We start from the raw sequence: 17451 nt of genomic DNA, 5'->3' as shown, positions 1-17451 counted from the left end.
AATTTTATTATACTGACAATAATGCGTGAACAAAACAATCCGACACAATAGGTTAAAATGTCAAAAGTAGGGGTACAGTAGTTAACATTATGTTATCATCTTAATCACTTTAACAACAAACAAATGTAACAAAGAAGCACAAAAAGGCATATATAAAATTTAACAACATCATTTGTTTTTTTATTAATTAGTCTCATAAAAAACCCTTTTAGTGACAATAAGTAAAATAACAACTTCATTGTTGCTTTAGATTGAAAACCTATGAGGCAGATTGTTACATTCCTTATCCCAAATTTGATGAAAATAAGGCGTTTATCATATTCCATTATTGAAATATTTAGTAAGAGAACAACATCTTTAAAGCTGGAAGTGAAGTGTATACAGTCAGGTTCATAAGAAAAAAGGAACAAGTTTGTAAGAAGCTTTAGGGGAATAAGCTTGACCCTAACTTTTATTTTATTAAGTGCTTGATTATTATTTCGTATCCTGAAACACAACGTTGTTATTGTCTCCCCTGAGAAAAAGAAGTAACGATACAAAATTCATTCAGCAGTTTAGCAAAAAGATATAATCTTATTTTATTGATTGCATAGCAGCCACTTTTATCGACACCATCATGAGTTGGTAGACTGTTATTCAATAACTGTTTCATAGATGACAACGGATATGTTTCATAACAGCAATCGCGTCTTCTCAATTTTAGGGGGAAAGGAGAGGGGTTGTCGCTAAGTCTTTGTTTCTATGCTGTGCTTTGCTGACTTTTGTTTTATGCATGGTCCTGTGTTTTGCTTTGCTATGCATTGTCATTTTGTCTTTGAATTTGAATTATGCGTTTAAACATCATTTTGATAGCTTCTGTCTTACCTTTACGTCATTGATTAAAATATGCCAAAACTTACCAATAATTAAGAACAATGTATGAGTTTTAAGTGTATGTTTTTGTGTTGGGTTTCAAACTTAAATTTTTCATTAATATAGAAGTATTGTAGAAAATGTTGCATCTCACAAACAAAAAAGTAACATGTGCAATTTATTCCACATTTATTTAACTACAAAAAAGTATATAGAAACCCGACCTGTGCTAAATTGGTCATTCGTCAAAATACAAGCCATTTAGTTACTATTTAGTCGAAATATCGTTTGCCGGCATGGTTAAGCTACAGTGTTAGCTTGACTGTATGTGGATCCATTGTGAGTTACTGATTCAAATGTTACTGAATATTCAAACTGTTAAAATAAGATAATTAATATATAAGAAAGCTAAAACTTTGAAACAAAAAAAAAAGTATTATTAAAGAAATTTATTCAGCCAGTGTGAACTTGTTTTAGTAAGTATCGATAAGGAAATGTCAATATATCAATTAATATCGCAATAGCAACATATTAGATCTATGCTGAAGTGCAGTAAATAAATACATTTAAAGCGCAAACGAAAATCGGTTGTTTCTGTGTAAATATTTTACCCTCTCGTTGACTTGTTACCTTATGTGGCCCAATATTCTTTCAAACTAAGTATACAACCTAATTTATTGATTACAATCCCACAACTCGTTTTTCTTATGAAAAAGGTGAAAAGAAAAAGCAGGCACTTTTTTACAGTTAATCTAAATGTATATAATCCAATCTAGGAGGACAATTACGTCCGACTTATCGTATCTGCCGTTCTTTTTCCTTACAGCATATATTCAATCATTCCTATTTCGAACATTTAATCATGTTTAAGTGTTAAATTGTCTATACATATTTGATTCTTTTTATTGGTGTTTATGCTGTCTTCAGATCTAGCCATGCTTTGTATATGTAATTTGTATAATTTAATAATGATTTCATAAAGAATATACAAATTAATTACACAATTCTCTTTACAAACAATATTCATCATCACTAAAACATTCCATTTTTTCTGAACCATTTTTCTTAGTCTGATTTCCATTGTAGTATGTTACAGACTGCAGAACAGACCCATTTCTTTCCTGGTATTTTTCTGTCATTGCATAAGTTCCAACAGCTGTAAAAGTGTTTTCATGGCCATGTTTCTGTTTCAGTCTTTTACAAGGTCTGCATGGACAGGAACAAAACACCTCCACGAAGCCTTGCCTGAATCTGTAATTCAAAATAATCAATTTATTAATAAACTGTCCTTGCAAACAATAGTATAACTTATATTGCTAGTTCTTCTAAGTGCTCCACAACTTCTTTTCTGAAAAATTAACATCAATGTTAGCAGCAACACATTTTACTCTGAAACAACCTATTCCAGAGATGGCGTACGCGTGAATCAAATGTGGATACTACAAAATCACAGAGATCGTTTAGACTACACACGATCCAAGACTATTTTTACTTTCAATGATATAACACATCTGACTTTTCTCATGTTTCTATACTTTACACTAATATTCATCATTCCAAATTAAAACAACAGTAAAAAGACTAGGTGCTGCTTTGTTTAGAAAATAAAAAATAATGACCAACGTCTATACAAGTCTTTTGTCTTTATATTGATAACTCGTCACTGGTAATATATTACTCTGATTAAAACAAAATATTCCTGACATTTTCAATATGCTAGATTTCTTGATTGACAACATATGTGTTACTGTTGAAAACCTTTTTTTAACAAACAATCGGCAATTACATGTAAGTTTGCCCCAGTTCTTGCCGACTTGTTCCTTAGGTTGCATGAGTCTGACTTCATACAGAAACTTTGTAGGAAGAAAGAAAAGAAATTAGCAACACCCTTTCACTCCAATTTCCTCACTATTGATGATATTCTCTCACTGGATACTCTAATATTTCGTGACTATGTTGAACACATCTATTCAATCAAACTCATAATAAAAGATACAACAGATACAGTTAGGCCCAGCTCGTATTCTTACTCACATCACAATATTGACAATTAGAGTCGGTTTATACAAAACTTTCCGACAAAAGAGAACATTACAGCTAACTTATTTTGAACTTTCGATTTCCGCGTACCAAAGTTTCAGCAGCGCCTGCATATGTAGTTTATGTTTCAAGTGCATCCGATATTCCAGGGCTTATGGATTGAAGGTTGCTTTTCCCTAGGGAGCTTTGAAACCAAGTGTTGTAAGTGGTGAAGTTGAAATTATCTCATCGTAAATTTAAAGGACGCCATTTCGAGTTGGTTGACATTGATATTTCAATTGTCAAAGCTACTATTTCATTTTCCCGGAATGTGAAAGACCGAATAAGACTTGTCAACGGGTTTGTACTTACAAGAGCAACTCGACGGGTGTCACATTTAGAGCAGGATCAACTTACTCTTTCGTAGCATCAGAGTTCACACCCAGTTATGATGGGGTCATGTTGCTTTTTCTTTTATTTTCTATGTTGTGTTTTGTGTATGCTTGTTTTTTTTTGTCTTTTTTAGCTTTGGCGTTTATAGTTTATTTTACGGTTTATGAGTTTGAATGTCCCTTTGGTAACTTTCGCCTTTCTTTTAAATATAAATGATGGTCTTCCTTTTTGAAAAAAACAAATACTGAAACTGTGAAACACTGAATAACATACTCCTTTGTATAAAAATTGCCACAATGATATAAAATTTACGTTCGATTAAGCGATTCCGTATGATATATCTAATAGTATATACATTTTGTACTAAAAACATAATATGGTCCAATTCGTTAATCGGGATGACGTTAAAACGACAATGTAAAGCATTCAACTTCACATATAACTAATAAAGAACAAAATAATGACCTCACACAGGTCATTATTTTATGCCTTTGAGCATATTTCATTGAAACATGGTATCGTCCGGGTTGATTCTGAAAAAAATGACCTGTCGTTCTGAAAGAAAATAACTCCATATAGGTATATAATGTATCATACATAGAATTGTATATTCATTAAACACCCAAGGTAACGTACTGCTACTTACATTCAGAAAATTAGATTAGGAGTACATTTTATTACTGAAAAGAGACTAAGTTACCAATTATGCATCCAGCAGTAAATAAAGGGATTGTACATGGAGTGATGAGGAATACATTTTATTACTGAATAGAGATTCAGATACCTGTTGTTCATCCAGCAGTAAATGATAGGATTATACATGGAATTGCTCATTGCTATCCAATATATTACTAAGTACACTTGTTGCATATATCTGTTGAGAGATATTTCCTTTATTGCAGAGACAATCAAGAAATACAAGTGGTATGGCAGCCAACATATACCAAATACTATCACCACAAATATCATCATTTTTACAACCTGAAAAATATAAGACAACATAGAAAAATTCATTATGATAGCAGGCTTAAAAAGTTATAGTTTGGTAGGCCAGTCCCGATTTTCTTTTACAAATACATCTTAAGTTTTCGTATTAAATGTATGCGTAATAGTTATTGTGTGTTTATATCGGGAAATAATGCTGACGTAATTTTACTTATTTTATATCATTTTGCGGATGATACTTATGTATTATACATTTGTGACCTACCGAATAAGACTATTTACCGGATTTGTTATCACATAAGCTACACGACGGATGCCACATGTGAAGCAGGATCAGCTTACCCTTCCGGAGCACCTGAGATCACCCCTAGTTTTTGTTGGGGTTCGTGTTGTTTATTCTTTAGTTTTCTATGTTGTGTAATGTGTACTATTGTTTGTCTGTTTGTCTTTTTCATTTTTAGCCATGTCGTTGTCAGTTTATTTTCGATTTATAAATTTGACTGTCCCGTCGGTATCTTTCGTCCCTCTTTTGTACATTAGGATATAGGAAATCACCACAAAGTAACCACCTCTTTCCACAACAACTTGTTACATGTTTTAATACAATGTGTGTATGTCTAGACAATAGTTTGTATAAATCGCTATGAATTCTCGCTAACGTCGCAGATACACACGATATGTCATTTATAATGTTCATTGTCATTCAAACAGCATCGAAATATTATACAACTGCCTACAAATCTTAGTTAAGAAAAATATTTAATACGCACGGGTAAATTAAAATTTGAATAATTTACGATATGTGTTTGTGAAGGTTCATGACAACTGTGACTGATACGTACCAATCTGAAATTAACTCATATTTCAAATAGCAATGTCTGTTGTGGTAATTATTATTCATAATCACATTTATTGAGTAGTTGACACATTTTGATAATATAATAACCAAAAATTTAACAGCGACACTCCTTGCGGCTGATTTAATGCAATGCAATTCATTTTATTTAAACAGAAAAAATCAAAAATAGTAGTTTCGCCCACTTCCATTAATTCATTGTCTGGAAAATTTGATTAGCTTTTCAGACAGTGAAATCTAAATTCAAGATATATAAATTAGGGCAAAAGTAACCGAAGTTAAAATTTGATATATCTAAAAAAAAAAAAAAAAGAAGTTGAAATGTATTAGATAGTCTGATTTACTCCAAGAAGACAAACTACGTAAAACATGCACATTATTAAAACAATTGAATTACGACGAATGGCAAACTGGTAAATTTAAGCTGTTTTATTTCAACAGAAAGTTCAATAACTACTGGTGTAATATATAGGGTTTCGGTTAAATGTAAGAAGGCGAAGAAAGCAATATGAATATGATGCACCATGTCTCCATAAACATAAAACAAAACGATATCTTTTTTGAAGGTTGGAAATGCAACAAACACTAACGTAAAGCGGCACTAACTATATACAATAAAGTACATCCACCACTCGGGTAATCTTACCAAACAAATTAGTTTTCAACACACATAGGTGTATGATGTAGGCAATTAACTCATCATAGATACTAGGATTAAATTTTGTATAACATAGCAAACATGAAGAGTTCTATTTCGTCTAATATATCTAATAAAACATCTACAATAATTAAGACGTAAAAAACAAAAAAGAATAAATTCGTATTAAGAACTTCAATGAACAAGAACTTCGAAAAAAATCTTTAGAAATTTTAATATATATTGATCAGAAATCAACTTTCAGTGGTTGTCTGTAAAGGGGGCAAAAAAAAACTCGAGGTGGTGATCCCAAAAGTTGGCTTCTGAGTTCTGAAGTTGCAGAAATGACCTTTTATGACTTTTCGACAATAAAATATTTCGAACATCTTACTTCAAATTCAATATTATTTACACGCCACAATATTTGGTTTTGTAATACGTCATTTCTTTTAGCAAAAAAAATGTACTTCTTTACTCTTGTTGAATAAGTACGAGATGATTACAACTAGAAGTTAAGCAAATATCAATTGTTTCTTGCGTAAACAACTGCAGGCAAAACCAACTCCATGACGAGTAATGTTGTTCTCAAAATTTTATCTATTAGTGACGAATATCTGAAATCTCTAGCGCTTTTTAACATTAGAAGACAGTTCGATATTTCATAAACTGTTAATACGTAATGCAGCGTCGATGATTTAGAAAAGAACCCACATGCATAAGGTTTATTTATACAACCGAGTCAATAGATTGGTTAATTTTAAAAACATATGTTTCTGTTTTCAATATATGTGTTACACCATTCAAAAATGAAGAAATCGGTGATTTGAATGTTTATCAATGGTACTCACAATGAAAACAGAACGAAATCGCGATCGGTAAATAAATAATCATCACACTGCTTCAAAATGTCTGCAATACCAATCATCAAATACGCGTCCAAAATATTACATTTAAGAACAAAATCAGACAGGGTTAACAACCAAAAATCGACAAATTAGAAGCTGAAACACATAGAACATGCATAACTTAATAATGTCCCCTACTGAAGTAAAATGTTTGATGAAATTGCTGTTGATAGTTTGTAGAACAATCATTTATTTTCCGTAGTAATATTGTAGGTTGCAAAAAAAAGATTTAAAGAGACAGAAAAAGAGAAAAAAGGGTATGGCGATAGAAAGTCAGTATATACATGTTTGGTTTAACTTACCCTTCGCTTTGACTGAATACGGTCATACTGTACATGTGTGTTTTCGCCGATAGCCTTCTGTCCCCACAGCTCAATTCCAACGCGAGTATATGTTATTATAAGGATTAACATTGGAACAACATAGGAAACTATGATGACAATAACATTATACCTAAAACAAAAACATTATGAATATTCTAGTTAGTATTATGATATCATTTTACATCTATTTTGAAATTAGGAACTAATACACATATACCAAACTACATTTACATGTATTATTGAATTATTCCTCAAAGCTGTATGTGTATCTACGAACAAGATAATAGTGATTTCATTTAATGTCTACAGAACTGTTAAATTACTAATGTTTCTTGAAAACATGTACTTCAATATATCATGTGTCCTCTGTCAATTCCTTAATTTTTCGTGTGCTAGGAATATATTTGTAAGTGTTGTTTATTGTTTTTGTACGTCCGTGTAGTTTAAAGTTTAAAGCTGTATACATACACAGCTACACATACATTTACACCACGAGACTCAGAGTAGTTGCATGTGAATACTTGAAACGAACCTCTAATGTTTGTAAAATTGGTTAACATCTACCATATCGAGCCCATTGAATCGCTGTTTTGCAATGACAACTTGTTTGATGATTAATAAAAAAACGTTCTGTGAAAACTATTTTCGTGCATATTTAAGACGATATTGACAATTTGTTACGATCATTATTTTTTGGCAATCTATGATCTAATAATAGTTTTTCAATGGATGATCTTTCATGTAACCATTTGTACTAAATTTGTACTAAACTTGTGATACTGATATGCAAATTAGTAATCTCAGAATACGTTGTATATGTGTGTTTGTTGTATAAACATCTTCCTTGGTGTCATTGATGACAAATGGAGAAAAGGGTAAGGTATAATTTTCCTTTTTGCAACCTTTTTCTTGATTATTAAAAGAAATGCGTCAAGTAAACTTGGTATGTAAATAATGAAAAACAGATTTAGTGATCGGGGTATAAACTTAATATCCATAATTTTAATGTATCATTGATCAAATAATTGTGACTATTAACACGGATCAGTGTATCTTTCTTTTGTAGATAAAGCTTTTGTTAAAAATAGAAAAAAAAACTTTTCAAAAAAACGAGATAGGTAAATATTAATCACCATTTTAGTGTCATACCACCAAATCATGGTACGCCCCATCCGGTTGAAACGAAAATAGGTTGAAACAAAATATTCCCTTGAAATTGACAGTTGTATGTAATTAATCCTACAACTAATTGCAGTAAATCATTCCTGGGTCATAAACACATATCTTGGGTTATTTGAAACACCATTATGTTTGTATTTGGGGTTTCTATAGAATATTTTGGAAACTTGAGGTTACATGGTTAATAAAGCTTGTACACAGGTTAAATAAGGGGGAAAATTCGATTGGTTGACTTCCAGCGATGGTTATTTTCTTTTATGCAATGAAATCTTATGTGAATGTTTTTGTATAGTACTGGACAGAATAGAACTTTACATATACTCAAGTATTTCTTTATTTGAGACAAAGATAATTTCTGCTCCATGTTTTGAAAAGTGCAAGTTTAAAAAAGACTATATGGGAAAATCAATGGTGGTATTACACATTTTAGTAATGAACTTTCAAATTACAAAAAATATTTATCAAATTAAATGATAGAGTGTATATTTATGGAATCACCATTATGAATATTATCTCAAGTTTCCTCTACAGCAGTTATCTTTGATAATCAAAGAAAGGGGGTATTGTTTCAAACAAAATATGACTCCTACATTTACAAATATAAAAAAAAGCAATGCATAAACTTTCTATATGACAGAATTTTACAGGAAACCAAATACTAAACAACCCATACATGTATCAAATTTAAGGATTGATGATGTTATAACTCAAAGCACCAATATATATATGATATAGACGATCTCAAGTTTCGATTAAAGCGGTAATCTTCGTTAATCAGAAAATCAAATAATCACGGCTCCTGCATCTACATTCACGAAAAATGTTTAAACCATGTATCAACTTTCTCAAGGAATATGACAATAACACAAATCTTATGTTTTACCGAACATAACTAAGTACAATGGAAGTGTGTATTAGAATTATGATCTTAAAATTCTACTCTTGAATTAAAGACGTTAGTTTTCTTTGGTTTTGATTTTCATTCTAATGCTTGAAGTATCAGTGGTTTTCTGTGAGAGCCTTGAACATGTTTACAATGACTGAAAACATGCCGTATTCTAGTTTAATCGAATTTGAATTGTGTCGCAGTTTTGTTGAACATTGAAAGCGAAGTGCCATTACACTTTTTGCTTATACCAAGTCACGCATACATCATTTATTTCCATTAGTTAACATAGTTCATATGCTAAAATTCTGTACTGCAAATTAATGTTTAACCTCTGATATTTGAAACTATCTTTAATTTAATACGTTGGTTTTCACATCGTTCTTTTAGCAATTTGTCCACCACCATAAAATATTCATGGGCGAATTATAACTGTGTAGTATTAGCATAGAAATCAGTTTCAAATCAATGCAAGTATAATTAGTTTACCCTTACGTAGGTAATCTCAAACTTAAATAAAGAGTTTATGTAATATTGTTTATTATATTCTGAGTATGTTCCTGGCAACTCAGAAGTTTTTTTTTCACAGGAATACTCCACTGGCGCTTGGACAGTAAAGCATAATTGTAACAAGATATCTTTAGAATAAAAAATATATTTGTTGTTAAAAAAAAAAAAAAAAAAAAAAAAAAAATACATTATGAATTTAACTTTAATTTATCAAAGCAAACATTTTTCTTTTTATAAGATAATTAAAAATCCGGTATATATATTAACATTAACACGTGTATTCGACAAGTTTTCTATTATATAAACAAACTATAAACTGTAAATGTATAAGAAGAAATCATACCTACCATAAATCTATATCACTGACTGATGGTTGACCATCAGGCCAGACTAGAGTACATGTTATCTGTGTAGAATTAGCATAGAAAACTTCGTTACCATATAACAGATTAGGCGAGGCCAATAATATTGAGACTGACCAAATACAGGAGATGGCTAAGACTACTCGACTTGTAGGTCTTGGACGTAGAGGGTGAACAATTGCCAAATATCTATAAAAAAAATAGTACTAGTCATTGATATAACAAAACAATCGACAAAAGAGTTCATACCTCAGCCTGAATAAAAGGACTGTCAAATGTAAAAGTCATAGGTACAGAGCTCCGTTTTGAAGGTGAGATATATAGGTAAACATCGCGAAATACTAACTGCACGGAACCATCAATTAACTCGCTATGCATGTGTATTTCGAAATTTCGTATTATTATGAAACAATTTCATTTTTATGGTTATTATCCCTTCCATTTCACCTCGCTCGGTGCAATTACGAAAGTACATACATAAAGAACATAGTAAAAATAAAACAGGAAACGCAGGTACCTCTATTATAACTAAAACAAAATCATCAGAACACACTATATAAATAAATAAGATGTTCTATATCTTGCGATTTGATTTGATGATCATTAGAAATCCAGAAGTTTTAAAATAGATACCAATAAATTGTAAAACTTCAATTTTATACAATTTAACTTAATGCGCACAGTTACTGAAAACAAGCTCACGATCTCCTACGTTACCATTAATTGTACATGTATTAACAAAATAATAATATATTGTTTAGGTCAAAATTATAAGTTTAGTGAGTATTGTGAATGTAAAAGATCAAAGAAAAAAATTTAAACAGATAATTTATACCTACAGAACACTTTGGCTTTTGACATTGCACAAAGTGGTTGGAATTAGTCAAATAGATGTGTTTGATGCGGTAAATTACAACACACAAAACAACAAACAAATGCTTTTACTTAATGAATAACAGTCTAATGAGGTAAATCGTTTATCAAATCAATTTAGCAAACTTTCTTCAGATGGTATTGGTTATTTATAAGTTACTTCAAATACTGCATTTCTTATATTGCCGTACTCATCCTACATTCATAAAGAAGGCATCGTTTGACTGCAATCATGTTGTTTTTTTAGATATTGATATTTTTTCAACGGAAAGTAATATTTCTATACTGCTTTGATGCCTTGTATATTTACTGTTGGATTTGTAATTAAATCTGAAATACAAGAAAATAAGGAGTACGCGTGTCTCATGACAATTTTATCTAAATATAACAAAAAATTCTTAGAATTTTTTTTTATCAAGAATAGTTCAACAATCACATCTAGCTTCTAAGGGGAAAATAATGTAAGGTGTAGAAAAAAAGTAAAATCACAAAAATACTGAACTCCGAGGAAAATTCAAAACGGAAAGTCCCTAATCATTAGAATTAAACATCTTATAAAAAAAACAATACCTTGACTTTGATCATCAGAATGATATACCTATACAAAAGAAGATATGCTACGACTGTTAATGAACCAACTCTCCACAAGAGACTAAAATGCTACAGAAATTGACAGCTATAGGTCGCCGTACGGCCTTCAACCGTTGATATTTAAACAATAAGTTCATTACTTGTTTGGTTATACAGATATACATGAGACGAACACTGTTTCAACCGCTTGACTTCTTAATGCATGTCAGTTTACTCATTTAAGCATTCAACCTACGTACTCAAAGATATATAATCTCAAAGTGGTGACAGGGGTTTGGATATATGGTCACTTAAAATTCTTCCCTTCACCATTAAAGCCTTTGCTGGAAAGTTGTCTGCATTTTGCTACTGAATATGCGAAAATTATAAGTGCGCATCCGTGAAGGTTTGTCATAAGACGTTCATTCCAGTGCCTCGTGAAAAGGTAGTGTCAAAATGCCTGCATATCAAAGAACCATAAGGCTTGCAACATTTATCTGGATGGCCTGTTATATTGATTTTCAATTGAATGTCGACGTAAATATTTATGAAATACGTCTGTAAAGTCACCATCAAACAACCATTCCTCGAAATTCATCTTCAGTAGTTTCTTTGTCATCGTATATGTTGTCTAAACCAATCAGAACGATCCAGTTAATATTATTCCGATAACGCAACACACATCTTGAAGTCTACCAGTTAAATATATAGGTCAGTTATATGACTATACCGTAATTATGATAGAAAAACAAGATTAAACATTTGAGATCTATTGAAGAATAAACATGTCTCTAGTACGAGGAGACTCTTAGACAATATGTTAATGAAGACGATTGTGGAACCAGTGAAGCTACTTTTAAGTAGTTCTTTATAACATTTCCGGAAATATTTTATAAGTTAATGTTTAACCTGTGTCAGTACAATCGCCACAATGAGAACATCTGTCATTGTGTACACCAATATTGATAAATGCTATACATCTCGGACATATGGCGTACGTTTCCTGTCAATAGTTCAAGGCTATATCGTCTCGAATGTTTGTCCCTTGAAGATTCTCAACTATATTTGTGTTTGAGAAGTAAAAAGAGATAGAAGACATCTCTAGGAACAAACCAGTCGTGCAATGGTTACACTCGTATAATTATATATTGATTTATATTATTATAATTGTCAAATAAATTTGTTTTACTCAACTTTAATAAATGTATTTTTTATATCTGTGATGTTATTTTTTCTATTTTCACTACAGTAGTCAACCTAAGATTCGTTTATGCTTACCAAGATTGTAGAAATTCCTAAACCAAATGTTGTTATAGTCAAGCATTGAGTTTTAACAAAATAAAGGGCTGACACAACGAAAAACATCCAAACGAACCAATTTTGTAAATATATGATGATATAAAGTTTTAAACTACGAAAAGATTAGAAAGTAATTGACATTTTTCTCGTTATTAACAAATTAAGCACACAGCAAAAATACTTTAAGTAAAAAGCTCCGAGGTAATCTCAATCTTAATCTAATTATTATGTTTTGAATACTATAGTAGTCGTACTGAATATCGTTTATATGAATTAGAACCTGCTGTTTGAAAACAAACACATTCGTTGCGATTTATCTATACAAGTAACTGTGTATTCAATTTTGTTATGCTCTACAATTCTTTTATTTTATCTATTTTTGTATTAATTTATCACATTTTTTTTCAATAACGTTAAATATGATTTTAGTATAAAGGAGTGGATAGACTTTTCACAATTCTTCTGTAGCCTGCAGAGGATTTTCTACTTTCGACAGACGATTTCATTTCATTTCAGATGCCTCTTTAGTATTGATGTTAACGCCAAACGGGAAAGTTCTAGCAGCAATTATTTAAACATTTCAGTCAAATTTAAATAATAGTTGTAGTCAAATAAAGGGGGGCTAATGTCAAAGTATAATTCAGTTCTTACACATGTAGGTCGAAGATAAACTTACAACGCCATTGCAAAACCACGAAAGACGACGAGAAGACAAACAAGTCCCCAACTAGACAAATAAAGACACTACAACCTAAACGACACCACCTTAGGTTCCTCGCAAGGGTAAGCGAATTCCGTTCACCTAGTGTCACCCATCGTGTTGTCTATGATAAGAAAAAAATTGACGATCAGACTCATTCGGCGATGTCACAATCTTGTACAAGAGAACGGGAATGTGGTAACAATATCAGTGACACATATATTTTATAACTATCAAAAGCCTTTCGATGTATATTGATGTAGGTCTAGGTCTTTCTGTAAAGCAGATATTGTTGTTTCAATAATTACATTTCTAGAGAATTTTAGTACATTTAAATACGCTGTTATTTATACTTATCATATTATCCTTTGAAGAAAAATATAATATATTTAAAGAATAGACACTTCATTTGCTTATATCCGCGCGACCCCATTTGAAATATAGTGAATAGTTGTCTCATTAGGAATCACACCGGTACCACATCTCTTTATTTTTAAACTTAAACTTTATAACAAGTAAAATATAATGTCGCACAAGGACATGGGTTTTTGTGGAAGGGTATTGCATTCCTTGGTTAATGAATCGGCGATGTATACGATTGCTATCTTAATTACATTAACTGTTTAGCATAAAAGCCTATTTTATTGGTTATTAATTCAATTAATTCAATCAAATGTAAAAATGAAGAATTTCCGTACGATGTAATACTTTGACCTTTCTTAAGTAATTGCATGCAGTTATTGATACGATATTTTTCTATGTAGTGATGTAGTTCGGTTTTTATTATCTGTTATTTCTTATATTACTGTATTTTGATAGTGTTTTTTCTTGACTAATATCTTAACTTTTTTATATATTTTGTTATTTTACTGTTCAAGATGAGAACTGACAAAATTCCAACCAAATATTAATGTGTTTGTTTGTGAACGTTTTTGCCAACTGTATGATACCCTGTTAGAATCTATTCGTAATTTGCTAGACTATCAAAATATGGAACTAAAATGAGTCCATTATGTAAAACCGTAGGAATGTACGTGTCGTTTTCTTTGATTTGAGTGTTATTTTGAAACACACGAAAGAGTATCAATTGCATCCCTATATGGAGTAGATAATCTTACAAGAAATCCATAGAAGTCGTTCACGTAAAATAATAAGCATAATGACGTCACTGAAATCAACAAATATTTAACAATATCCTAAAATCGAATTTTGGATGTTTTGATCTATTTACTGAGCTCCATTTGTATTTAAGAAGAAATACCTTACACAAAATATGATATTATAGTGAAATCCTAAAACATTTAACTTTTAAGCTTTGCATTTTGTTTTGTGGGTCCAAAGTGCTTTTTAGAATTTACCATCATCAGGATCGCTTCGACTCCAATAATTTCTATTCCAAAGAATAAATATTTGAATAAATGAAAAGCTAGATTTATATCATCTAAAAGACCTAAAATAGTCAATTAATCTTAGATCCACGCACACCGTATATAATATAACAAAACTAAAAATGAAAGAATACGGTATTAAGGGCATGAATGCGCTCGCTAAAGTGTTGAAATATTCTAAATTAAATAGCAGCATAACTATATAACGATTAGCGACTCACTGTCCAAATTAAAAGTCTGCCAGCAAGTATTGATTCGCAGCATTAAATATGAATGTCATATAATTTGGATTAAGAAAATTAAAATGAGAGTGCGGAAATGAAACTGAGACGGACGGTTAAGAGTTACACTTAATACCCCCTTTTGCCTACAACAACAAAAACATCGAATATGATAGTCACAGACGAAAATCAATCACCGATTAGATACAGACTCGTATGACCATCTACGGATTCTTCAGTGTTGTTGAAAGTTTACTTAACTTTTAAAGAGCCTGAGTATTTTCTTGTGAATGGCATAGGATTGAACGTATGCCACTCCGATCTAAACGGACGGCTATTATGGTAATTTGTTTCCTACATATAGTGGAATTGAGTCTTACATATTTAGTCTGTACCAAGTCAGGAATACTGTAGTTGTTATTTATTAGTTCGGTTCCATATTTGTTGCATTATTTTTTTTTGTTGCACTTCAGTGTTTCTGTGGATTCGTTGTTTTCCTCTTATAGTTGATGTGTTTCCCTCGGTTTTAGTTTGTAACCCGGATTTGTTTTTCTCTCAATCGATTTATGACTTTTGAACAGCAGTATATGACAGTTGCCCTTATTTAGCCATCCCATATTGTCTTTGGGGACTCCTTGATATTGATTCCATAAACGTTGCAAAAACATGAAAAGGCATCTACATTCAAGTTTTAAAAAAGGTGAACGCTATAGTACATGGTAGTATATTAGTTGACGAATAAGTCAAAATTTTAGAAACATAATAGTATTTTGTCGGTAAAATGTTTACAAGGCCGCATTTTTCTAAACATATATGTATGTTTTAAATTAAAACAGACAATAGGTTAAGTAGTGACCTTTTAGGAAAACTACTCTATTTATTGAGATTTTAAATATTATACACGATTATGTGTATACATTTGTACATTTGCGATTATTTATAGAAATATAAAATTGGAGGTCTCGATTTACGTTTATTTATCAGATACATTTGTATAGATGATTAATAATTCTGCTAAAAAAGGTGTCCAAAACCACCCTGAATTTTACTACGTATGTATTTACTACTTACCTATCTATAGCAATTGCCATTAAAGTCAGTACACTAGCTGCCACAGTACATACAGAAATAAATGTTGTAAATTTACACCACGCTAATCCATACCACCAATCTTGATACATCAGAAAAGTTGACGTAAACAATGTATTAAGGACAGAAATTAGAGCATCGGCCACTGCTAAATTAACAAGGAAGTAATTTGTTACTGTTCTCATTCTCTTATGGGCTAACACGATCCAAATCACAATTAAATTACCAACTGTGGCCACCAGAAACAGTATAACAAAGGCGGTAATAAACAACCCCTGTTGCCACCAAGGCATAACAAATATGTTTTCTTCCATCGTTCTGTTTTCTGTAAAAGTGTCGTTTCTTGTCATTATATAATACTGGATATAACCACAAATGCACTTTATACCACTGTTCAAGTCCTCATTTTAACGTTCCATCTATTAAATTCCTGAAGAACTGTAAATCAGCTCTTTCATCAAGATATCACACAGAAATTCAATGAATTAGTCGGAATCCAATATTTCAAAAACTAATTTGATTGTTGTAAAGGGGTTTTAACAATCTTGTGCTAATTTTTGAATGTGAATGCGGTTTACAATCTATAGCATCTACACTGATATAATTCGAAAGTATAATTGAATCACATAGCTGCAAGGTAGTGGTGATCTTTCAAGTAATGATTCCAATAAAATACCAAAGTGTTGTCAACACACATCGTTTTTCCCCAATCAGATGAAAGACACTGATAAGCAGGAGTTCAATTACAGTTATACCTTCACTAAACATCAGACAGATTTGACTAACCTGTTATTCTGATAATCAATATAAGTTATACGTAATTAGTTTCACGAGGCGGTACATGGCCGGACATTAAACGGCTTTATTTGGAATATTATGTACTTTTAATCATTTGTATTCAAATTTACTTTCATATTATCGTTTGTTATCTTAAAGCATTAAAAAAAGTTTTAATAGAGCAGTTACAAACAGCACTCAGGCAAATCACATCATGTTTAAATAAGATTCTTGACATGTTGGTTATTTTTTTTTTTTTTTCTTAGTAGTAAATTCAGGTTTGATATTACATGTAAAATGCTGTTGATGTTGGAATGTATTTTTGTAGACTGTATAGATAAATTGAATGCATATGCACTTAATGAAATCATAAAGTTAGGATAACATAAACCATTTACCACTGCGATTGATATTTTTATACACACGCTCTTAAGCTATTTATATTATTATACTTAAATATATGAAATATACCGAACGTGTTCATTTGTAACAGTTGATTTCTATAATTTCAATATAAAGTTAACAAGGGGGGATAAGTAAAATAACAGAAATACATAACTCTGAGAAAAATTCAATACGGAAAGTCCGTAATCGAATGGCAAAATCAAACTCCAAACACATCAAGGATAACAACTGTCATATTCCTGACTTGGTAAAGGCATTTTCT

The 17451-nt window shown here is 31.1% G+C and overlaps 1 protein-coding gene across 2 annotated transcripts; it reads right to left on the bottom strand.

The window, feature by feature from the left end:
* Positions 1 to 215: 215 nt before the first annotated feature.
* LOC139488887 (tachykinin-like peptides receptor 99D) lies at positions 216 to 16884 on the bottom strand. 2 transcript variants are annotated; one of them, XM_071274846.1, is made up of 6 exons: positions 15990 to 16884; positions 9853 to 10056; positions 6910 to 7060; positions 4049 to 4245; positions 1853 to 2103; positions 216 to 1227 (listed from the first exon to the last, which is right to left on the bottom strand). In XM_071274846.1, exons 1-5 carry the CDS (start codon positions 16355 to 16357, stop codon positions 1863 to 1865), a joined length of 1161 nt encoding a protein of 386 aa, XP_071130947.1. In that variant the 5' UTR covers positions 16358 to 16884; the 3' UTR covers positions 216 to 1227; positions 1853 to 1862. The 2 variants fall into 2 exon arrangements, with proteins under 2 accessions (XP_071130947.1, XP_071130946.1); XM_071274845.1 differs by lacking the exon at positions 216 to 1227 and having other exon boundaries at positions 1800 to 2103.
* Between the last annotated feature and the right edge of the window lie 567 nt (positions 16885 to 17451).

Source organism: Mytilus edulis, chromosome 9, assembly GCF_963676685.1.
Source record: "Mytilus edulis chromosome 9, xbMytEdul2.2, whole genome shotgun sequence".
Classification (NCBI taxonomy): Eukaryota; Metazoa; Mollusca; class Bivalvia; order Mytilida; family Mytilidae; genus Mytilus; species Mytilus edulis.
The sequence above is the reverse complement of the archived record's forward strand: the minus strand, read 5'-3'. Positions and strand labels throughout refer to the sequence as shown.